The 25,515-nt window shown below is 44.1% G+C and overlaps 1 protein-coding gene across 2 annotated transcripts in view; it reads left to right on the top strand.

The window, feature by feature from the left end:
• trappc9 (trafficking protein particle complex subunit 9) overlaps nucleotides 1–25,515 on the top strand; it is a 329,423-nt gene that overhangs the window by 46,949 nt on the left and 256,959 nt on the right. For both annotated transcript variants that reach the window (XM_046325762.1, XM_046325760.1), the window contains 2 exons: nucleotides 6,801–6,886; nucleotides 24,375–24,501. In XM_046325762.1, the coding sequence (XP_046181718.1) occupies nucleotides 6,801–6,886; nucleotides 24,375–24,501 (213 nt within the window). The remainder of the gene's footprint in view (nucleotides 1–6,800; nucleotides 6,887–24,374; nucleotides 24,502–25,515) is intronic.

Raw genomic sequence — 25,515 nt, 5'->3', positions numbered from 1 at the left:
AATCCAACCTTTCAGGGCCGTAGAGGTTTCCACAGCCTTGGTCTCATCAGTCTCCCTCATGAATTTCACTGCCATTTATCTCAGAGCCCAGAATCAAATCAAGTGGAGCCGGCAGACAGACATTAACATTTACGCTAAAAAGTCTGTCACCAGAGACTAGACGGACGCATATATGTTAATACTGCCGGAGGCCAGGACATTTTTAGGGAAAAAACCTCAGTGTTTTTGTAGCCTTCTAACTAAAACATTTTTCTTTAACATGCCCTGTCTACAGGGATATTACACTGGAGCAAAACAACACATGCACAGAATGTTAAGAGGTTTAGAAAGGGGGGAAAGCCGTCCTGGTCGGCAGAGTAAATACAGGTCATGCAGCCACTTCATGTACTTATAAAGCTCAGAGTTGTCCTAAAAACTGGGCTAATTTACTTTCAATGAACTAGTCAGAAAGCTACTTTTTGTGTGAGCTGGTTGATGCTTGGTGCTCAGTGGAATGTGCTGTATCGCACTCCATGAGTGGTTTCCTTCTGATTACTACGATATGCCAACGCTGCCATGCCCTGTTTCCCCGCCATCTATACAACTGCAGGTCTTAATGCAGCCACTCCCTCGTCTCTCCCTCGCTCTCTGACGGAGAATGAAAGTCATTAAGTCATTCTGCTGTGTGTGTGTGTGTGTGTGTGTGTGTGTGTGTGTGTGTGTGTGTGTGTGTGTGTGTGTGTGTGTGCCTCCAGAACAGAGTAATATCTGTGTGTATTTCCTAGCTGTGCCGTCCTGTTTATATGATGTTCTATAAAGCAGATTGCTGCTGAGCCATAAAACAGAGGATTTCTGGAACAGGGAGATTGTTTTGCACATAATTGCTCTGAGACTCCGTTTTAAGAACTTCTAAGTCTCCCTGTATCCATTATGTTTATGCCTCTATCTGTTTCCGCAGTATATACGCATACAAAGAGATACGTGTGTTTAGTTTTTCTGTCCTTGTGGAGACCAGAAGTTCTCACAAGGATAGTAAAACAAAGAAAAGTCAGAAAAATGGGAACATTTTGCCAGTCCCTACAAGGAAAAGGCATTTTTGGTTAGGGGTAAGGGTTAGGTTGGGAGTTTGGGGTTAGGGTCAGAGGGACAGACACAGAGACGGAGCGAGTGAGGGAGCGGGAGGGTAATGGAGGGAGCGGGAGGGTAATGGAGGGAGCGGGAGGGTAATGGAGGGAGAGGGAGGCAGGTTAGCCTAGTGGTTAGAGTGTTGGTCTTGTAACCGGAAGGTTGTAAGTTCAAACCCCCGAGCTGACAAGGTACAAATCTGTCGTTCTGCCCCTGAACAGGCAGTTCACCCAGTGTTCCTAGGCCGTCATTGTAAATAAGAATTTGTTCTTAACTGACTTGCCTAGTTAAATAAAGGTAAAAAAGGGGAGGGTAATGGATGGAGCGGGGGGATAATGGAGGGAGAGTGAGTGTAATGGATGGAGCGGGATGGTAATGGAGTGAGAGTGAGTGTAATGGATGGAGCGGGATGGTAATGGAGGGAGAGTGAGTGTAATGGATGGAGCGGGAGGTTAATGGAGGGAGAGGGAGCGGGAGGGTAATGGAGGGAGAGAGGGTAATGGAGGGAGAGAGGGTAATGGAGGGAGAGTGAGTGTAATGGAGTGAGAGTGAGTGTAATGGAGTGAGAGTGAGTGTAATGGAGTGAGAGTGAGTGTAATGGAGTGAGAGTGAGTGTAATGGAGTGAGAGTGAGTGTAATGGAGTGAGAGGGATGTAATGGAGTGGGAGTGAGTGTAATGGAGTGAGAGTGAGTGTAATGGAGTGAGAGTGAGTGTAATGGAGTGAGAGGGATGGTAATGGAGTGAGCGGGAGGGTAATGGAGTGAGAGGGATGGTAATGGAGTGAGCGGGAGGGTAATGGAGTGAGCGGGAGGGTAATGGAGTGAGCGGGAGGGTAATGGAGTGAGCGGGAGGTTAATGGAGTGAGCGGGAGGTTAATGGAGTGAGCGGGAGGTTAATGGAGTGAGCGGGAGGGTAATGGAGTGGAGTGAGAGGATGGTAATGGAGTGAGCGGGAGGGTAATGGAGTGAGCGGGAGATTAATGGAGTGAGCGGGAGGTTAATGGAGTGAGCGGGAGGTTAATGGAGTGAGCGGGAGGTTAATGGAGTGAGCGGGAGGTTAATGGAGGGAGAGTGAGTGTAATGGAGTGAGCGGGAGGGTAATGGAGTGAGAGGGATGGTAATGGAGTGAGCGGGAGGGTAATGGAGTGAGCGGGAGGGTAATGGAGTGAGCGGGAGGGTAATGGAGTGAGCGGGAGGTTAATGGAGTGAGCGGGAGGTTAATGGAGTGAGCGGGATGGTAATGGAGGGAGAGTGAGTGTAATGGAGTGAGCGGGAGGGTAATGGAGGGAGAGGGATGGTAATGGAGTGAGCGGGAGGTTAATGGAGTGAGCGGGAGGGTAATGGAGTGAGCGGGAGGGTAATGGAGTGAGCGGGAGGTTAATGGAGTGAGCGGGAGGGTAATGGAGTGAGCGGGAGGTTAATGGAGTGAGCGGGAGGTTAATGGAGTGAGCGGGAGGTTAATGGAGGGAGCGGGAGGTTAATGGAGTGAGCGGGAGGTTAATGGAGGGAGCGGGAGGTTAATGGAGGGAGCGGGAGGTTAATGGAGTGAGCGGGAGGTTAATGGAGTGAGCGGGAGGTTAATGGAGTGAGCGGGAGGTTAATGGAGTGAGCGGGAGGTTAATGGAGTGAGCGGGAGGTTAATGGAGTGAGCGGGAGGTTAATGGAGTGAGCGGGAGGTTAATGGAGTGAGCGGGAGGTTAATGGAGTGAGCGGGAGGTTAATGGAGTGAGCGGGAGGTTAATGGAGTGAGCGGGAGGTTAATGGAGGGAGCGGGAGGTTAATGGAGTGAGCGGGAGGTTAATGGAGTGAGCGGGAGGTTAATGGAGTGAGCGGGAGGTTAATGGAGTGAGCGGGAGGTTAATGGAGTGAGCGGGAGGTTAATGGAGTGAGCGGGAGGTTAATGGAGTGAGCGGGAGGTTAATGGAGTGAGCGGGAGGTTAATGGAGTGAGCGGGAGGTTAATGGAGTGAGCGGGAGGTTAATGGAGTGAGCGGGAGGTTAATGGAGTGAGCGGGAGGTTAATGGAGGGAGCGGGGGGTAATGGAGGGAGCGGGGGGGGTAATGGAGGGAGCGGGGGTAATGGAGGGAGCGGGAGGGGTAATGGAGGGAGCGGGAGGGTAATGGAGGGAGGGAGCAAGGGGTTGGGGGAGGGAGGGACTTTTTATGAAACTCACATATCTAACAAATCTTAATGTTTATTCCTCTATTAGTTTTACATAATTTGAATCATTTTTCTTGTGTCACTACAGGAATCTGTAGCTGCATTCTGTTGTATCTATGGAGCTCAGTAGCTGTACTGAAATGGACTCTATTGAAATGACTGTATATGAAGCCTGCTGCTATCCTTCGGTAACAGTCCTATTTTATCTAACTGCATGGTTTTGCTCCTCACATGAGAGCACTAAATCCTTCACTCTGCTCCGGGATACGATGTGATGAGGCATTGACACCAGCAGGTTGAACTCAGGTTTGCCTTCCACTGCAGAACAATGGTCTCTTTTCAAACCACGCCAGCAGGCTTACTCTACTAGTAAATATTTACTGTAGGTTTGATGAGACAGTGTTTGATTTAACCAGGAAACTGAACGAGTAGTGATGAGTCAGCCTACACCCGCAGGCAATGATAGATACAGCATTCCATCCATAGCAGGCCAGTGTGCTAGATTCACTCACTGTGATCCACTCACTGTGATTCACTGTATGAATGTGGTCCTGAGGAGGTGAATCGACTGAACATTTATTTTGTGTGTGTGTGAGGGCGGTTAGACTGTCAGAATCAGGGCAACTGTTAGTGTTTGTTTGCCCCCCTTTGCTAACGCACTGACCCACTGTGTGTGTGCCTGCATGTGTGTGTTCGCCTTCTGTAATGCACTGTCCCTCCTTTCTCAGCACGACACAGCAATAACGTGTGTGTGTGTGTGTGTGTGTGTGTGTGTGTGTGTGTGTGTGTGTGTGTGTGTGTGTGTGTGTGTGTGTGTGTGTGTGTGCATATGGATCCGTCCTCTCAATCCTCTGCTCTGCTATTGTCCTAAACACAACCGGCTAACCGTTTACACACGGTTTCATCAGCACTTTGGTAATCATTACTCTAGTAGGAGTTGTACTGCCTTTGGTAATCATTACTCTAGTAGGAGTTGTACTGCCTTTGGTAATCATTACTCTAGTAGGAGTTGGTACAAATCTGTCATTCTGCCGCCTAGTTAAATAAAGGTTAAAAAATAAATTGAAAAATAAAAAGTGTTCAGTCTTTCTTTCTGTCAAAATTGACTGAATTGTAATGACTCTGACCCTGGCCTCAACATACCCAGCCAGCTTCTTACAGGTGCTGAGTCTTTGATAGTGTGAGTGAAAAGCAATGAAGTCTTAGTAGAGTGTGAGTAGTTGTACTGTTTGATATCAAAGAGACAGTACAGGCAGCAACATCCTTCCAGGTTGTGTAGTTAGTCCCTCTGTGTGACACACACTGTATAAATGGTTCTGAATATATCACGGTCCCACGACACTACAGGCCTACTCTATTTCACATGTATGTTTTATGCTCCTTTGCCCAGGCCAGCCGGCTAGTGTGTGGATGCATAATTCAACACAGCATATTACTGAGAGCTCTAGGTCAGCATTCAGTAGAACCAACATCTGCAGAGCCTCCTCTCTTTTCTGTTCGGTTCGCTCCATCCTCTTTGGCAATGACAAGGAGTGGATTGTCAGCTAATGAGACTGGTACTCAGGCTAGCAACACTCCACCACATGATTAATATTCACCCTGAGGTTCTGAAGTGCTGAACCTTCCTGCTCTCTCTTTAATCTGGAATGAATGAATGGCCAGGAGCCTCGAGGTACGGAGGGAGGCTAGGAGGCTAGGTTGTGTCCCAAACGCCACCGTGTTCCCTTTTTATATTGCACTACCTTTGACCAGGGATTAGGGAAGAAGTGCATGTAAAGGAAGTAGGGTGCCATTTGGGACATGAGGAGAAGGTTGCAGCTCAGCTCTCCTCAGCTCTTTCAGAGGCATATTTCACACGGAATTGGCTCTGCGAGGAGGACACCTGAGAGGCAGACCTAAGGTTGTGAGAGAGGCTCATTTGACCATTTATATTATATAGACACCCTTCTCCCTGCTTCTCCTGCTTTTTGCTTCGGACTAAAGTTTTAATTTCCCAAGGTGCACCCCGGTAGTTTACTTTACTCTCCATAAACCCTGTTAACCCACCAGGTCCTGGGCTCAGAGAATGGAGATGGAAGTGTGTGTGTGTGTGTGTGCGAGCGTGTGCGTTTTGTCCGTGGCTTAGGCTCAGCCAGGCCCTCTAGTGAGACCGTTCGCTGCGTTTTAGAGATTGGACTGTCGAAACGGAGATGGAAGACTGTAATGTGTTTGGTAACAGAGCGGTTTCCCACCTGTGTCATTATAGTCTCCATTTCAGAATCCCCTTCATATGATAACTTCCTCCACTGCCAAATAACACTTCTGCTCTGTTTCCCCTGACAGGCTAGTGAATGATCTGCTGAATGGAAATCCTCTTGTATCTCATTATACAGTCTGTCAAGCTACTTTCTAATAGCACAATCCTGTTTAATGTTAGTGTGAACCACAGGAGGTCATGATAAGCACTGGCTAGAGACTAAAATGATTAATGTTGGCCATTTGTAAGGAATAGAAAGATAAATGTGTACATTACAAATAATCATGTAGCACTTCAGCGAATCCACTATATTCAATTGTTGCAAATGCTGAAAAAAACTATTTTGCCGAGACGCGCTTTTAAATGGATTGTCATTGGCCCAATGACTGGAAGTCTATGGGAACAGCTAGCATGTCATTGCGCTAACGCTAGTAGCAATGAACCCACTACCCTTGCCACCACTGCTGAACAAAAAAAATCTTAGGGGAAACACTGCGCGTGCTTTGCTTTAATGATCTCTGAAGTCTACTAATAGTAATATAATCCGGTGGTCATTAGAGGATGAACTTGGTTGCCTCTCATTCTGTCAACTGAACTGACCCTGAAACAGATCTTTTACATTTTCCTGAGCAGCTCTCACCGACAACACTTGAATGTAATTGGTTTTTCGTTGGCTCAAATCAACTGTTTCTGCACGGGCTAATGGAATACGAAACGGAATTTACATATTTGCAGAGAGCCAACCAAACAATCTATATATATATATATATATATATTTTTTTTTTTTTTTACGGTTTATTTGCTTTATTAAAGTCAGAAATGATTAACTTGTCTGTCTATGCTTGAGGCAGCATGGAGTCATTATTTTAATCAAACAATGTTTTTAATTGCAATGCAAATACTCTGGCATCTTGTAATTAAAGCTATAGACTTAACAATCCGTATTTATCCTTCCACATGATTTACACATCCCTGAATCACATTCACATATTATTACTCACATACACACACAATTATGTATTTGTAAACTATTTTCTGACTCTAATGAACAGACAGAGAGGGGATGACATTGGGCAAAGGTCAGTCGGCCCGATCGAACATACTGTGTGCTGACACCATAGACGTGTGCCGTAGGCTGGGGCTTAGACCTCTGGACCAACCTAGTCCACACCCACATACTTGTACTCATATTTGTCTGTGTGTTCCATGTACATTTTATACACCCTTGCGGCACAGATATGTAACACATCAGCTTCTCCTGGTCTGAGATTCACTCGGATGCATTGTTCTACCTCCTCAGAGTTCCAGTGGGTCCAGGGAGAAGTGTGTGAGGTCCAGCTGATGGTCTACAACCCCATGCCCTTTGAACTCCGTGTGGAGCACATGGTGAGTGAAGCATTACTTCTGGATGCTACAACCACGCAATGACTTAGTGAAAGTCCCTGAGAAGATGTTGTCATGGCCTCTCGGGGGGGGGGGGGGGGGGGGGGGGGGGGTAAACTTTCCTCATCACATTACATTAGGGGCAAGCCATTCAACTGCGATAATGTCTTGTAGTTATCTTTGATGACCTCATTAAAGTCTAGCTAAAAGCCCTGTTCTGACACTTTTAATGCAGTCATGATGGTACAGGACTGGGCCAGAACAAACTGAGCCATCCTTCTCCCCTGACACTAAGCGCACTGGAACAATGTAGGACGCTTGAACCCATGTGGTGCAATTACGGTTTATAGTTCTCATGCTAGCTATCCTCACTGTCAGTGTAGAGTGCTTCTCTAATAGTAAGGTAAGTGAGAGGAAATACCCTTTCACTCTCCTCTCCATGTTAGTCAGCTCTTAAAAAGGCCCATTGCCATCAGAAAGGGAGACAAGTGTAAACATATTGCTTTAAGAAACAATATGTAACTTTTTGGCTGCCCCTACCATATTCACATAGAAATGTGTGTTATAGAGCTGTCATTCTTATTGAAAGCAAGTCTAAGAAGCGGTAGATCTGTTTTATGTGTGCCATTTCAAATATTCCCGTTCTTAATTTCCAAACAGTTTCAAACAGATGAAAATACAATATTTTTGCTAATGGAAAATATATTTCACAGCGGTTTAGATGATAAAATGATTCTCCGCACAAAACTTGCTTGTTTTGTCACATAAACTGAAATTTAGAATTAGATTTTTTAGAATTAGAATTCTAAACTATTAGAATTTTAGCAACCAGGAAATGGCGGAGCAATTTCTGCATAGTGCATCTTTTAATAGCTGCTTAATGATCGCAGCCTTTTTAGTCCTCAGCAATTCCATCAAGAACCTTTTTTTTTAAAGGACTTTACAGCTATATCACCCTCTTCTCCAGCGCAATCTATCACTCAATTGGTATTGTTTCTTATTCTCTCTGTCTCTGTCACGGATGCACTCAGTCTCACACACTTGAATAGTCTTTCTTGATATCTGTAAAGGTTCAGGCTCTCTCAGGATCAGAGATTCCTTTGATTGTTGAATCGAACCTCTGCTTCTCGTTGGAAGTGTTTCTTTACGGAAGCACTGATGTGGCACAGACGGCATTTGAGATGCACAACAATCATCTGACTCGGTCTGTCAGCACGCACGCACGCACACACACACGCACGCACACACACAGCCGTACTAAAACTTCACAAGGCGCTGCTCGCTGTGTGCCGTCTGCTGGAACTGATGCAGCCTTTAATTGGACACTAGAGCGCAAATAGCCATGGAAGGGTGTGTGTGTGTGTGTGTGTGTGTGTAATGTCTCGACTGTGCACAATGACAGGAGCCCCAGGGTCTGTCATGTCCGAGGTGTTGCTGTATGCACCTGGATGGGTCTGAGTAATTCTCAATCTGTGAGTTCTGAGCAGAACTCATCATTTGTGTGTGTTTAAAACACTTGTTTTGGAGCGGCGGGAGAGTGGATGGTCAAACGGCGATCAGGAATGATGTCTTTCTTTGCTGTTGAGGGGGTCCTAGAACTGTCACTTAGCCAGTGAAGAGACACACACACACGCATCATTAGCCACTGACTCACCACCTGTGGATGGATAGATGGAGGTACAGAAGGAGACAGAGACCCCCTCCTGTTCTACTTCCATGGCAGCTGGTCGCTTTAGGTGGTACAGTCCAGCTGTCATGCAGGGTGACCTGGCTTAAACACGAAATGATGTTCATCATGACCTGACCTGAGTTCACACAGTATGTTTTCTTTTCAGTACTTTAGCTGCACTTGATTTGAGGATTCTTGGCACAATGGAGCCAACGGAATATCAACTCTCCACCCAGGGCTTTTACTTGTGTAGTGAGTTGACACAATTCCAGGGCTTTTACTTGTGTAGTGAGTTGACACAATTCCAGGGCTTTTACTTGTGTAGTGAGTTGACACAATTCCAGGGCTTTTACTTGTGTAGTGAGTTGACACAATTCCAGGGCTTTTACTTGTGTAGTGAGTTGACACAATTCCACAATTCCACCCTCCCTACCCGCCAAAATAAATGATCTATTAAAACAATGACATATAATAAATACATTAGAATAGTAATAATACTAATAATGACTTAAATAAGACAAATGACAAGAGATCCCAACATAGACTCAAAGCATTAGAAACAGTACATTACAGAGAGACAACAGCTACATCGATCTATAAGCTTAATGACTTTCCATCATTTAAAAACAACAAATAAAAAAAACAGAAGAAAATACAAAAACAGTCATTCACAATAAGAAGTAAAACTAGTGAAAAGGTCATTATCCCAATGCTGTGAAAAGACAAGCCGGTTCCATCCTTCACCATTCTACCTTCCATTCTACCAACCCCAATGGAACTATTTACTTATCGTCCAGGGAGGGTTGCCATATTTTCACCAAGTAGTGGATTTATTTAGTTGATTTCTTAATGGAAGGGTCATCTTTTCCATACGACTACACTTATTCATTTCAGAGAGCAGTCTTGTACTTGGGAGAGGAGAATCTGATTTCCGTGTCAGTGCAACACATTTCAGAGAGCCGTCTTGTACTTGGGAGAGGAGAATCTGATTTCCGTGTCAATGCAACACATTTCAGAGAGCCGTCTTGTACTTGGGAGAGGAGAATCTGATTTCCGTGTCAATGCAACACATTTCAGAGAGCCGTCTTGTACTTGGGAGAGGAGAATCTGATTTCCGTGTCAGTGCAACACATTTCAGAGAGCCGTCTTGTACTTGGGAGAGGAGAATCTGATTTCCGTGTCAGTGCAACACATTTCAGAGAGCCGTCTTGTACTTGGGAGAGGAGAATCTGATTTCCGTGTCAGTGCAACACATTTCAGAGAGCCGTCTTGTACTTGGGAGAGGAGAATCTGATTTCCGTGTCAGTGCAACACATTTCAGAGAGCCGTCTTGTACTTGGGAGAGGAGAATCTGATTTCCGTGTCAGTGCAACACATTTCAGAGAGCCGTCTTGTACTTGGGAGAGGAGAATCTGATTTCCGTGTCAGTGCAACACATTTCAGAGAGCCGTCTTGTACTTGGGAGAGGAGAATCTGATTTCCGTGTCAGTGCAACACATTTCAGAGAGCCGTCTTGTACTTGGGAGAGGAGAATCTGATTTCCGTGTCAGTGCAACACATTTCAGAGAGCCGTCTTGTACTTGGGAGAGGAGAATCTGATTTCCGTGTCAATGCAACACATTTTCTTGCAGGGTGATTTCTGTACATTTGATGTTGAAATTATTCCTCATTTGGGAAGTTACCCAGAAGGAATATTTCAGGGCCAAGTGGGAAAGGCACCTCCATAATAAAGGTCAGAGTCACAAACATCATGCCAGAAGGCTTGTCATTTAGTACACTGACGAGTACAATGACAAAAATTCATAAAAGGTCCTTCTGTTGTTTCACATCGAGAACCCCATTTCTGATATTTCAGGGTGATGTCTATGTAACCTCTTGATGTGTCAGAGTAGGTGGAGGAAGATGTAATGTAGAAGTCTGTGTCTAGAGTTGATGGTTGCTGACACACTATCTTGGCGTAGGTCCGACCAGAGACCCTCATCAATTAAAATATTCAAATCAGAATCCCGTCGCTCTGTTGACTTATGTACATCTGGTTTTGGGCGTTGTTGCATTGGCAACGAGTCCACTCTGGATATACATCTATATGAGTCATGGTTGTCATGGTGTTCAATACTTGGAGATGTATCACTCTCTATCAAGAGTGTTTCTGAGAACGTTTCTTCCCTGTAAATAATAAAATAACTGATTATTGCATAAGTGATATTGGTCATAAGTACTCCATCTCTATAACAGTGTTCTACATGCCTTATCCCCTTCTCATGCCACTGTTCAACATTTTGGGCAGGAGTCTGTTTTGCCACAGGGGTGTTTTAGGTGTCACGTCTTGTTTCAGACCAAATAACTTACGAATTTCATACCAAGATCTTGCTAAATTGATGGTACAGGGATTGCTCATTTTTGTTGATATAGTCTTGGGGTTCCACTTGTAGATACTATTACTCCCAACCTCTTCATTAAGTGCAAACATTTCCATCTGAGTCCAAGAAAGGGCTGGTTCAGTTTCAATTGAGATGGAAATGAATCTAATTTGCCCTGCCCAGTAATACATCTTGACATTTGGTAGGCGGATACCTCCTCGACCGTAATCCCTTATGTTCTTGTTAAGGAACTTAAAGAAACTCTCAGGTAGGGATATGTGTAAAGATTGATATAGGTACATCATATTAGGCAGAACGTTGATCTTTAAAACAGCTAATTCGCCCAAATACTGTAAGAGGCAGATCTATCCATCTATTCAAGTTGTCCACCGCCTTCTGAACCAAGACAGAGTAGTTAAGCTTGTACAAATGTCTTAAGTCATTATCAACTGTGATTCCTAGATATTTGAACCCCTGTGTCGACCATCTGAAGGGACCTGTTCGTTCACAGATGCTGTAGTCAAAGTGGAAGTATTTCACTTTTGTCCATGTTGACTTTGCAACCTGATATGGAGCTGTATGAACCCAACAGTGTCTGTAGTTTTCAGAGGGATCCCGAGTCCGTACGGGAGTTGCAGTGATGAGACAAGACTGTAATTACTACCAATTGGATACCATGAAATTGGGGTGAAAATACAAAAAAATGAAAAATTATTTATAACTCTGGGGGAAAGCCATCGTCTCCTGGTGATTTGCCAGATTGTAGAGAGGAAATTGCCTTTTCCATTTCTATTTTTAGTAAAGGGGCGATCTAGTTTGTTTTGGTCTTCCTGTGTGAGGTCTGGTAGTTCAGTAGTTGACAGAAATGTGTCTCATTGCTGGTTCCATTCCATCAGAAGTGTATAACTTGAAATAGTATTGTTTAAAATAATAATTCCTCTCTAATGGGTTGTGAGATACTTGACCTTTCTGTGTTTCAATACAGTTGATGGTTCTCAAATTCTCCTCCGCTTTTATCTGCCAGGCCAAGACTTTTCTCCCGCAATTTATAATATCTTTGCCTAGTTATAAGAATAGCCTTTTCAGTTTTGTACTTAGGGTATTTCAGTGTTTTTATTCAGCAATGAGTGGTATGTGTCTTTAGAGACAGATTTTTGGTGTTCTTTTTGAGACCTTTGGTTACTACATGATTCCATGTGTTATTTCATAGTTTCAATGTCTTCACTAATATTCTACAATGTAGAAAATAGTAAAAATAAAGAAAACACCTACTCGTTCAAGGGTTTCTAAAACTTTTGACCGGTAGTGTATACAGAGTACAACACTTTTGGGAGGGGACGGACAGTTTGTTTCACAGAACATTTTTATTTGGATAAAATTCTGCCTCTTTCAAAAGAGTTGGGTTTAGGCGCCGTCCCTTGAACTCCATCCGGCATCCAAACAGAAAGTGTGAGGGGAGAATGATCTGAGATATAGTTCTGGATAAATACTCCGTTTCCACAACTCTATGGGTTTCCTGCGGGCAGGAGTAGAATGAGTAATCCCTATCTTGTGGGTGGAGCTGTTTCCATGTGTCTTTCAAATTTGTGTCTTTCAAATGTACGTCTTTCATAAATGATAGATTGCGTTTGTCTGACTTAGTCAATGAGGTTGCAAGTTTAGATGAATATAAATAAAAAAGGTCTAAATGCCATTGGTTGCTTTGCAATAAGGATCAATGACTTTAACCATAATATCCCAGATTAGTGGTTCATATTGTTCACCATTTACATAGAATGTAAACTGTCAGGGGTATCCCAGCTCCAATAAAGGTGTGCCGGATATTCTAACCCGTTGCCTAACTGTGTTGGACTTTGAAAGCTTGCCCCAGTTAAACAACATCTTCTACGCTGAAACTGGGGCCCCAAGGTCTCTCCAAAACACTACTGTAATATAAAGTAAACAAAACACTACTTTAATATTAAACAAAACACTACTGGGGAGGATGAGTGCCCTAAACAAAACACTGTAATATAAGCTAAACAAAAACACTACTGTAATATAAAGTAAACAAAACACTACTGGATCTATCCAGAATCGGATCCAGACTAATTAAAGTCGCCCCCAACTAAGAGTGTTACCTGAAATTCCGTTACCTTGAGGAATATATCTTGAATAAAATGATGATAATAATAATTAGGTGCATATACATTAAACAAAGGTCCAACTTTCAGAATACATTCTTCCATTGGCCACTACATAATATCCATAATATCCAGCTCTGTTAGAGCTAGGAACACAAGCAGTTAGCTACAGTGGTTCTTCCTTTTAAAAGTTGTGGCGTACTGCAGCACGGCTTGCGGGGTGCCGCAGATTTCTATGGCCTGTTATTTAAGTGATGCAGTTTACCACAATCTGCCACCATCTACCACAAATGATCGCGGCATAAGCTCAAAACTTTTAAAGGAAGAACCCCTGTTCTCCCTCAATGTGTGCCACTGTACCAATCAAATTTGAGTTGATTTTGATTTGTCGATTTTGATTATTAGATTTTTTTCTAATACATGCAACTTAAGTTTCATATCAAGACATTTCGAATTTGAAATCTTTTGGACATCAGCTCAATCTTGACTGAACCCCATTTTTGTCCGAATAGGATTTTCATAAGAAAGGTAAGCTACACTAAACCTTGCAGAGAGCCTATCCAACTGACACTCTTAAAAATGACTCATACTGGCACAAGATGGAGGGAATGCTGGAACATAACTCATGAAATCACAGTTAACACAAATGTACACTTAACCCAGTATAAGCTAAGGTATAGACTTTATCACACGAGACAACATGAACTAATTCTACAGCACAATGGCAGTCATGTCTTAAGTGTAAAACTAACAATGATGCAATAATCCATGCCTTCTGGAAACTATAAAGTTATGGGCTGAGTTGCAACCTGATAGGTTGGACGATACTTTTCTCGTCAATCATCCTGAAGAAACATATACTTAACTGTAAATCAACCAATCCTCCATTGTTAACACAAGGTCAAATGCTGAAAGTGTGTGGGGGAAGGAGAGAAACAAAATCCGCAGAGAGTAATAGGGGGGGTAAGGTGGGTCTGGTCTGGAGTGATGTGGATGTTTGTGTTCGTCTGTCTGTATGTTGTTGTTTGTATGTCTGTTTTGTATTGTAAAAAAAAAAGGAACCAATGGAAAAGTCCCAAAAGTGCAAACCCCATCCATCTGTCACTCCAGGCAGGTCAATCAGACTTAAAGTTTTTGAAAGAAATGGTATAGTATTTGAACCCATGCAGGCTGCTTCCTCACCCCATGCTGGGACCATGGAGAGATGGAGGGGATAGATGGAGGGAGGGAGAGAGAGGTCAATCCATCCACCTCATGTAAAGTTACTTTTGCCTGTTTGCTTCTCCCAACTTCCAACTCTTTCTGTCACTCACACGAACACACACACACACACACACACCACACACACAAGGGCACTTTCCTGCCTCCCCGTCTGTCTCGCCTGCTACCAAGGTGACCTGGCTGGCAGTTGGGCAGCCCTTCTTCTCAGTCTCCACACGACTCCTGCATTAGTACCAGCTCTGCTTTGTTCCATATCGATTTACAATTCAAGTGCTGCACTTACTGCCCCCTCTCATTTTCACAGCGCCTGCCAATGCCAACAGGTTTATACCCTCCACCCCCCCTTCTCATAAACAAATCAATCTCACCTTGGATAGGCATGTAGGTGGTTATTTTCATGAGTGGGAAATGAAGTTGTTAGCAAACTTGTATAGATCTCTTAGTTGTTAGATTATGAGTACAGCTAAAAGTGGTATCACTTGGTTGAATGTTACTGCTATACATCAGTGGTGGCTGGTGACTTGAAGAATTGAGGGTGGGAGACTCATGGTATAGGCGCGGAACGCACGGAGACCACAAAGTGTGTTTCAAAAATCAACAGACTAATTATTTTAACCCAAAGCATTTAATAAAGACATTTATAGTACAACATTATGGGAAAGGGGAATGAGTGGGCTACTTAAAGTTTTGGGAAGGGATCACAGCAGTGATTGAATGAGGGCATGAGTTGAGGTGTTCAGAGGCTTGAGCAGGACAGGATTTTACTGGGAAGACCAACAATAACAGAATATGCTATACAGTTAGATAAAAGAGCTAAGAATGAGTTAGTCCAAGCAAGGAGTAAATTCACTGATGTGTAATAATGTGATTGTGTTTGTGATTGACTCTACATACAGTAATGAGAGAGAATTGATAGGGGTCCTCGGTGCTTGGAGAGGAAACATTCAATGTGCCAGTGGTTGAGTGGCACATGAGACGTCGTGGCTTCAGTTCATGTCAGGAGAAAGTTGACGCTGGTGGTGGAGTGGAGTAGTCATCACCTCTTAATCGGGGAACATGAGGGGACTTAGCTGTAAATACAAATAGCAGATACATTCCATTACAGCTGCGCCACCATAGGTTTGGACAACGAGAATCTCTATGAAGTTAAACTCTGGCATCTCAAATGTCATAAAGTCAAACACCCACTTGACACATCAAAGTAGCCCAAGAAATGTTCCTGAATAAAGCCCTGATCACCCACATACCTGATAAACTGACAACTGCAAGCAGACTGGTGGCACCATAGGTCCCAGAGTTGCGGGGCAATTTTTACCCCCCGGGGCATGGAGTTTTTCCTTATATGTTACCATATAATTTGACAGTGATTAATCGGTTGTAAAAAGGTTTTGTATGGGCTATGGTGTGACCAGTTTTTCATGATGAAATCACATGGTTTAAAAAAAACTCCTGTCCCTGGGGGGGGGGGGGGTGAAAACCCTCTCAAACTGCAGCTACCTTATATTTGTTCATATCAATTATATTTAGACTAGATTAGGAGGGGGGATTTCCTCTACCCAGACACATAGACAACAACAGACGATATAACTCACAGGGCTGAGCTTACTTTATGCGTGTTTGCATCGTGCAGGCCTATGCAACTGTAGGCCTTGTAAATAATGACTCACATCTGCCATCACGATTATGTTGATAGATTCATTCCAGGTAATCATTTTGGGTAAAAACCTATATGCAGTCCAGCCAGCCCAATTGTGAATATAATCTACATTTTATCACATTCACATTTTCTCCTGACACACAAATGGACTATAAATACAGAAGGTTACCAATTAGTTTCCCAGACCAGATGGACAGCGCACATAGGCTGCATGCAGTAGCCTACAGTTGATCAGACTGAAAAGTTGTCTCGTTTTTGTCCCATACAGCGTGTCAGATTTCTAATGTTTAGGTGTAGCCTAGACTGCTGCAACATTTATGTCATGAGTTTTTACTTGTCTGTCCGGAGTGATTGTGTTACCATTGTTGTTCAATAAATACCGGAAGAAAGTGCAAAGCCTACTTGAGTGCACAGACAAAATGTGCTGCGTCAAACTCTCTAATCTAACGTTTAATGGATGATGCGATGGAAGCTATCAAATCATTCGGAACGGTTTGCAACATCCCTGAAAAGATGTTCAGCATGTAAAGCATCGTAACGTGCAATTACAGGCAGCTTGATGATAGGCTCCCTGTTAACCAGCTATACATTTGATAAGTTGGTATTGAATGGCCTTACCTTTCATCCTTCTTTATGAAACTGATTTCAGGTAGAGGTCGACCATCGCTTTTAATTTACCCCAGAGAATGAAAGGGGTCCTTCAACAGAAACTCCATTCTACCGGTCGGGTAGAGAACTGCGCACTCGCGCTTGTAGCTAGCTAGCTACTGTTAGTGCAATTTATTTACATTTACCTTGCTAACTGGACAAAAATAAAGTTCTAAACCCAAGAAAACAATTTATAATATACCTCCTCCACCTCCTGTAATTTATAAAAACAAATTTGAATTGAATAATGTCCCAAAAATGCTTAACCATCACTATTCACTCTTAATCGCTATCCAACCATGGCAACAAGCTTCTCAACACCAAGAACCCCCATAATGCACAATCTCAATACAACTCAATAGGTTCATTCTCTGATCCTAATTCTATGATTGGATGGACATGATGTCATCTCATACTGTAAAAGTTTTGATTGGTTGGAGGGCGTCCTCTGGAAGTGGTCATAATTTCCATGTAGTTCTATGGAAGGGGGTGAGTCCTACAAGCCTCCTAGGTTTTGTATTGAAGTCGATGTAGCCAGAGGAGGACGGCAGCCAGCTGTCCTCCGCTAGCCCAGACAGTGCTGTTGAAGTTACTGGAGACCTTCATTGCGAACAGTGTATTTTAACCAATGAGAACATTACCTGCCCCAATGCATAGTGCCAACTGTAGAGTTTGGTGGAGGAGGAATAATGGTCTGGGGCTGTTTTTCATGGTTCGGGCTAGGTCCTAACATCAGTGCCCAACCTCACTAATGCTCTTATGGCTGAATGGAAGGAATTCCCCGCAGCAATATTCCAACATCTATTGCAAAGCCTTCCCACAAAAAATTAAGAATACCTGCTCTTTTTATGACAGACTGATTAAGTGAATCCAGGTGAAAGCTATGCTCCCTTATTGATGTCACTTGTTAAATCCACTTTAAATCAGTGTAGATGAAGGGGAGGAGACAGGTTAAATAATTATTTTTACATTTTGAGGCAATTGAGACATGGATTGTGTTTTGTATGCCATTCAGATGGTGAATGGGCAAGACCAAATATTTAAGTGACTTTGAATGGGGTATGGTAGTAGGTGCCAGGCGTGTTGGGTTGTGTCAAGAAACTGAAACGCTGCAGGGTCTTTCAGCCTCAACAGTTTTCTGTGTGTATCAAGAATGGTCCACCACCCAAAGGTCATCCAGCCAACTTGACACAACTGTGGTAAGCATTGGAGTCAACATGGGCCAGCATCACTGTGGAACACTTTCGACACATTGTAGAATCCATCCATACAAAATGGGGAGGGGGGGCTCAATATAAGGAAGGAGTTCCTAATGTTTGGTATACTCAGTGTATACTGAGTTTGTACACTACCAGTCAAAAGTTTGGACACACCGACTCATTCAAGGGTTTGTCTTGATTTTTACTATTTTGTCATTTGTAGAATAATAGTGAAGACATCAACACGATGAAATTACACATATGGAATCATGTAGGAACCAAAAAATAGATATATTTGAGATTCTTCAAAGTAGCCACCCTTTGCCTTGATGACAGCTTTGCATACTCTTGGCATTCTCTCAACCAGCTTCATGAGGTAGTCATCTGTAATGCATTTCAATTAACAGGTGTGCCTTTGTTAAAAGTTAATTTGTGGAATTTATTTCCTTCTTAATGCGTTTGAGCCAATCAGTTGTGTTGTGACAAGGTAGGGGTGGGACACAGAATGTAAAACATGTCTATTTGGTAAAAGACCAAGTCCATATTATGCCAAGAACAGCTCAAATAAGCAAAGAGAAATGACAGTCCATCATTACTTGAAGATAAAGGTCAGTCAATATGGAGCATTTGAAGAACTTTGAAAGTGTAGTCACAAAAACCATCAAGCGCTATGATGACACTGGCTCTCATGAGGACCATCACAGGAATGGAAGACCCAGACTTACCTCTGGTGCAGAGCATAAGGTCATTACATTTACCAGCCTCAGAAATTGCAGGCCAAATAAATGTTTCACAGAGATCAAGTAACAGACACTTCGCAACATCAACTGTTCAGAGGAGACTGTGAATCAGGCCTTCATGGTCGAATTGCTGCAAAGAAACCACTACAAAAGGACACCAACATGAAGAAGAGAGTTGCTTGGGCCAAGAAACACGAGCAATGGACATAAGACCAGAGGAAATCTGTCCTTTTGGTCTGATGAGTCCAAATTTGAGATTTATTTTGTTCCTATCGCCATGTTTTTGTGAGACACAGAGTAGGTGAACGGATGATCTCTGCATGTGTGGTTCCCAACGTGAAGCATGGAGGAGGTGGTGTGATGGAGTGGAGGTGCATTGCTGGTGACACTGCCAGTGATTTATTTAGAATTCAAGGCACACTTAACCAGCATGGCTACCACAGCATTCTGCAGCAATACACCATTGTTTTTTTTACCGGACGATGACCCAAAACACACCTCCAGGCTGTGTAAGGGATATTTTACCAAGGAGAGCGATGGATTGCGCCATCAGATCATCTGGCTTCTTCAATCACCCGACCTCAACCCAATTAAGATGGTTTGAGAGAATACCAAGTGTGCAAAGCTGTCATCAAGGCAAAGGGTGGCTACTTTGAAGATTCTCAAATTTAACATGCATGTAAAATATACTTTTTTGGTTTCTACATTTTTCCATATGTGTTCTTTCATAGTTTTGAGGTCTTCACTATTATTCTACATTGTAGAAAATAGTAAAAATAAAGAAACTCTTGAATGTGTAGGTGTGTCCAAACCTTTGACTGGTACTGTACATGTATACCACTGGGACAGGGGAGGACCATCCACCTTAGTGAATTTTTTTATTTTTTTTATAGTGAAAAAGGATTAAAGTTATCCTTTTTTAGATAAAACTATACTAAATATATTCCTATGTCACTGAAGAGCTCAGGGACTTTCAACATAGCACCATCAAAGGGTGCCACCTTTCCAACTAATACCTTTGTCAGATTTCTGCCCTGCTAGAGCTGCCCCGGTCAACTGTACGTGCTGTTATTGTGAAGTGGAAACTTTTAGGACCAACAATTTCTCAGCCACGAAGTGGTAGGCAACACACGCTAACAGAACGGGACCGCCGAGAGCTGAAGTGCGAAGCATGTAAAAATGGTCTATCCTCGGTTGCAACACTGACGACCGAGTTACAAACTGGAAGATGGTGTGTATATTTATATATCACACTCACACAGTTGAAGTCGGAAGTTTACATAAACCTTAGCCAAATACATTTAAACTCAGTTTTTCACAATTCCTAACATTTAATCCGAGTAAAAAGTCCCTTTCTTAGGTCAGTTAGGATCACCACTTTATTTTAATAATGTGATTTGTCAGAATAATGGTAGAGTGATTTATTTCAGCTTTAATTTCTTTCATCACATTCCGAGTGGGTCAGAAGTTTACATACACTCAACTAGTATTTGGTAGCATTGCCTTTACATTGTCTAACTTAGGTCAAATGTTTTGGCTAGCCTTCTACAAGCTTCCCACAATAAGTTGGGTGAATTTTGGCCCATTCCTCCTGACAGAGCTGGTGTAACTGAGTCAGGTTTGTAGGCCTCTTTGCTCACACATGCTTTTTCAGTTCTGCCCACAAATGTCCTATAGGTTTGAGGTCAAGGCTTTGTGATGGCCACTCCAATACCTTAACTTAGTTGCCATTTTGCCACAACTTTGCATGTATGCTTGGGGTCATTGTCCACTTGGAAGACCCATTTGCGACCAAGCTTTAGCTTCCTGACTGATGTCTTGAGATGTTGCTTCAATATATTCACATAATTTTCTTCCTCATGATGCCATCTCTTTTGTGAAGCGCACCAGTCTGTCCTGCAGCAAAGCACCCCCACAACATGATGCTGCCACCCCCCCGTGCTTCACGGTTGGGATGGTGTTCTTCTGCTTGCAAGCCTCCCCCTTTATCCTCCGAACATAATAATGGTCATTCTGGCCAAACAGTTCTATTTTTGTTTCATCTGCCCAGAGGACATTTCTCCAAGAAGTACGATCTTTGACCCCATGAGCAGCAGCAAACCGTAGTCTGGCTATTTTATGGCAGTTTTGGATCAGTGGCTTCTTCCTTGCTGAGCAGCCTTTCATGTTATGTCGATATAGGACTCGTTTTACTGTGGAAAGAGATACTTTTGTACCTGTTTCCTCCAGCATCTTCACAATGTCCTTTGCTGTTGTTCTGGGATTGATTTGCACTTTTCGCACCAAAAGTGCATTCAATTCTTGGAGACAGAACGCTTCTCATTCCTGAGTGGTATGACGACTGCGTGGTCCCATGGTGTTTATACTTGCGTACTATTGTTTGTACAGATGAACGTTGTACCTTCAGGCGTTTGGAAATTGCTCCCAAGGATGAACCAGACTTGTGGAGGTCTACAATTTGGAGGCACCGAGTTTGAGTAGGCCTTGAAATACATCCACAGGTACACCTCCAATTGACTGAAATATTTTAAATTAGTCTATCAGAAGCTTCTAAAGCCATGACATCATTTTCTGGAATTTTCCAAGCTGTTTAAAGACACAGTCAACTTAGTGAATGTAAACTTCTCACCCACTGGAATTTTGATGCAATGAATTAGTGAGGTTGTCTCAGGTCCCGGTAAAAATAATCTGTCAATAAAAATTGTTGGAAAAATGACTTGTCATGCACAAAGTCGATGTCCTAACCGACTTGCCAAAACTATAGTTTGTAAACAAGAAATTTGTGGAGTGGTTGAATTGTACTGTATTTCATTTGAACTTTAGTGTTCAAGGATGGAAGACTCTAACAATTAAGACAGATGTAGATAATTTAGTGCGTAAAATGAGAAACTATAATTAATCATTCATATTTGGGAGGCTGCTGCTCAAACTAGCCAATGTCTTCACTATCTGGCTGTGGAGTAGGGTCTCTAGTCTAGACAAACATTCTGAAGGAAAGGTTACTGTAAGTGATTATGATGTGGATTTGTCCCTCTCAGTGATGGCTCATTGGTGTCTGTCTGTTAATATTGTTTACTACATTAGTTTTTTCCCCTCTGCAATTGATGAATCAATATACTGCTGGTTTCATCTCATTCCAGTGTTAATCACTGCATCGTAATGGCAAAGGAAATGAAACTATTGGAAATAATCTATCCATCCGTCCATCTCCACATCGTTAGCAATAGTGAGCCGGGGCTAATTAACCTTTTCAAGGATGGATGCAAATGAGTTATTTCCAATAGGTTAACTTTTATTTTTCTTAACCAGTACAGGGGTGTAGTCTTTTTCTCTCTCTGTAAAGCATCAAGAGGAATGCCTTTGTAAAGGACTATCATGCCACCACAGAGGCTCTGTGACTGGAGACACACTTCAACCTCCCAAGTGAAGTCGCGTTTGCAACTTGATAAAAAGGGATTGATGGTGTCTTTCATGACGTTGGGCAGCCAGCCTACTGACCAGAGACTTAATGTGCATTTGACCACCAGTTTGTGTAAATAGAGTATAAGCAGCATCTCCATATACACTGGTCAACGTTCTTGGTTTTATATAGGACATCATGAATGACAGATTACACACATTCAAAGTCACCCAGTCTGGGTTGAGAACCCAAGTCGGCGTATTCAGATCCTTGACTTATTTCCTTTCTCTCATTGTAGACTTTGAAGGCTGGCAATGGTAGAATACTATAGTTTAAGAGATAGTTGTTAAACTAGCATATTCCTCTGTCGGAGATAATGGAGTCGAACGCAACTCTACCTTCTCTGTGACTGTGTAGGTCTCCTTTCCAATCTCCCCTCCTCTCCTCCTCCGGTAGTGCAGACAGCCTTCCATTTACACAGTTTCCTTTTGTGTGTGTGTTTGAAGTTTCCTCTTCTCTCTCTCATACGGTGAGAACCATCAGTTTTCTCTGTGGGAGATGGCGGTGCCAGCTGGGGCTGATCTCATCTCCAGGATATCGGGGCAAGGTGAGGGTGATGGATTTCTGAAGACACTGGGAACTCTTCCCACCCACCCTCCCTCCCTCCCTCCCTCCCACCACAGCACTATGGTACCGGGACCTGAGACAACCTCCCTCCCACCACAGCACTATGGTACCGGGACCTGAGACAACCTCCCTCCCACCACAGCACTGTGGTACCGGGACCTGAGACAACCTCCCTCCCACCACAGCACTGTGGTACCGGGACCTGAGACCACCTCCCTCCCACCACAGCACTGTGGTACCGGGACCTGAGACAACCTCCCTCCCACCACAGCACTGTGGTACCGGGACCTGAGACCACCTCCCTCCCACCACAGCACTGTGGTACCGGGACCTGAGACCACCTCCCTCCCACCACAGCACTGTGGTACCGGGACCTGAGACAACCTCCCTCCCACCAGATCACTGTGGTACCGGGACCTGAGACCACCTCCCTCCCACCACAGCACTGCGGTACCGGGACCTGAGACCACCTCCCTCCCACCACAGCACTGCGGTACCGGGACCTGAGACCACCTCCCTCCCACCACAGCACTGCGGTACCGGCACCTGAGACAACCTCCCTCCCACAGCACTGTTGTACCGGCACCTGAGACAACCTCCCTCCCACAGCACTGTTGTACCGGCACCTGAGACAACCTCCCTCCCACAGCACTGTTGTACCGGCACCTGAGACAACCTCCCTCCCACAGCACTGTTGTACCGGGACCTGAGACAACCTCCCTCCCACCACAGCACTGGTCACCTGAGACCACCTCCCTCCCACCACAGCACTGGGACCTGAGACAACCTCCCTCCCACAGCACTGTTGTACCGGCACCTGAGACAACCTCCCTCCCACAGCACTGTTGTACCGGCACCTGAGACAACCTCCCTCCCACCAGGTCACCGGGGTACCGGGACCTGAGACAACCTCCCTCCCACAGCACTGTTGTACCGGCACCTGAGACAACCTCCCTCCCACAGCACTGTTGTACCGGCACCTGAGACAACCTCCCTCCCACAGCACTGTGGTACCGGCACCTGAGACCACCTCCCTCCCACCAGAACAATGGGAGGCTTTGTTTCAATAATCCAGTGTTTTCCTCTCCTGTCCTAACAGTGTCCCAACTCCGGTCCTCCTGAACCCCCCACAGTACACATTTTTGTTGTTGCCCTAGACATTCAACTTGTCAAGGGCTTGATGATTAGTTGACAAGTAGCATCAGGTGCTACGATGAAATGTGTGCTGTTGTGGGTACTGGAGAACAGGTGTTGGGAAACACTGGGTTTCAATACTCTAAAGTTGCTTCCTCTCCTCCTCTCCTTTCCTTCATCTGAACTTCTAATGGGAACATAGCAAAAACTGCCGCCCACCACAGCACTGGGACACTTGTGGGTTTTCTCTCTCATCATGTCACATTAGAACAGTGGAATCTGATTCATTAGATCCACTTGATTTAGTTAAAAAGCAAAGGGAACTTTTATCAAGTCAGTTGTGACTGTGTGACTTTGACAGGTGTCTGTGCGCTTCAATAATATCACCATTTTAGTTCAGAGCGACTTAGATTTCCTGCTGTCCCCATTGAACCGTTGCCGCATGCTCAAAGTCTCCGTTTGTGTTTAATTAATAGGGCCACATTTCGAAGTAGAACCCCTCTTTTGACACTTTGATAACATAGCATCAAGTCATTTTAATGAAGCTCCACTGATAACATGAATTTTAATGAACTGCGTCGTATCTCATCAAGATAAATAATTGATGCACTTTGAGTGCAGTCACGATTAGTTTTGTTATGAATTATGCCCAACAGTAACCTGATTTGAAACGTAATTCCTCTGACTGATCTGTTGTCCTCTGTCCTGTCCAGGGTTTGCTGACATCGGGTGTTGAGTTTGAGGCCCTGCCTGCTGCCCTGTCCCTGCCTGCTGAGTCTGGGCTCTACCCAGTCACCCTGGTGGGGGTCCCGCGCACCGCAGGCAACATCACCGTCAACGGTGAGTCCAGCACAACTTTACCCTTCCCACGTGTGACGCTCTGTAAAAAATGAACACTCCGTACACAGGAAAGGTCGTCATTGAAGTGGAAATAGCTTCCTCCCTGAAAATGTACTTTCACGAAATACGAAGGTAACCTGTTAATTTAACCCAAATAATGGTTATTATCAATCATTTTGGGTCTAGTCATGTGCAGATTTTTCACAAAAAATGTAAAAACATTGGGATGTGTGCCATAATGACAGACGCCAGGCAGACAGACGCCAGGCAGACAGACGCCAGGCAGACAGACGCCAGGCAGACAGACGCCAGGCAGACAGACGACAGAACGTTTCCCCATATTCTCTGAGGATAAGCGACATGTCAGTTAATCACATCTCTGTTAACCTCAGCAGCGTGGGACGAGGATCGCTTTAAATAGTATGATCTACATAGTCATTTAGTCTTCATTTTACACCACAGTAATTGCCTGTAATGTTGTCGCCATGGTTAAGACAAGTGGCTTGGTTATCTTTCTTCAGAAGATGGGGGGGTGGTGTTAATAGAGGTGTGTGTGTGTGTGTGGGGGGGGGTAATAGGTGTGTGTGGGGGGTAATAGAGGTGTGTGTGTGTGTGTGGGGAGGTTAATAGAGGTGTGTGTGGGGGGTTAATAGAGGTGTGTGTGTGTGTGTGTGGGGGGGGGTAATAGGTGTGTGTGGGGGGGTAATAGAGGTGTGTGTGTGTGGGGGAGGTTAATAGAGGTGTGTGTGGGGGGTTAATAGAGATGTGTGTGTGTGGGGGGGGGGTTAATAGAGGTTTGTGTGTGGGGGTGGGGGTTAATAGAGATGTGTGTGTGTGTGTGTGTGTGTGGGGGGTGGGGTTTAATAGAGGTGTGTGTGTGTGTGTGTGTGGGGGGGTTAATAGAGGTGTGTGTGTGTGTGTGTGTGTGTGTGTGTGGGGAGATTAATAGAGGTGTGTGTGTGGGGGGCTTAATAGAGGTGTGGGGGGTTAATAGAGGTGTGTGTGTGGGGGGCT

This window comes from Oncorhynchus gorbuscha, linkage group LG24, assembly GCF_021184085.1.
Source record: "Oncorhynchus gorbuscha isolate QuinsamMale2020 ecotype Even-year linkage group LG24, OgorEven_v1.0, whole genome shotgun sequence".
In the NCBI taxonomy this organism is placed as follows: domain Eukaryota; kingdom Metazoa; phylum Chordata; class Actinopteri; order Salmoniformes; family Salmonidae; genus Oncorhynchus; species Oncorhynchus gorbuscha.
Note: the sequence above shows the minus strand (reverse complement) of the source record. Positions and strands in the feature narration are given on the sequence as shown.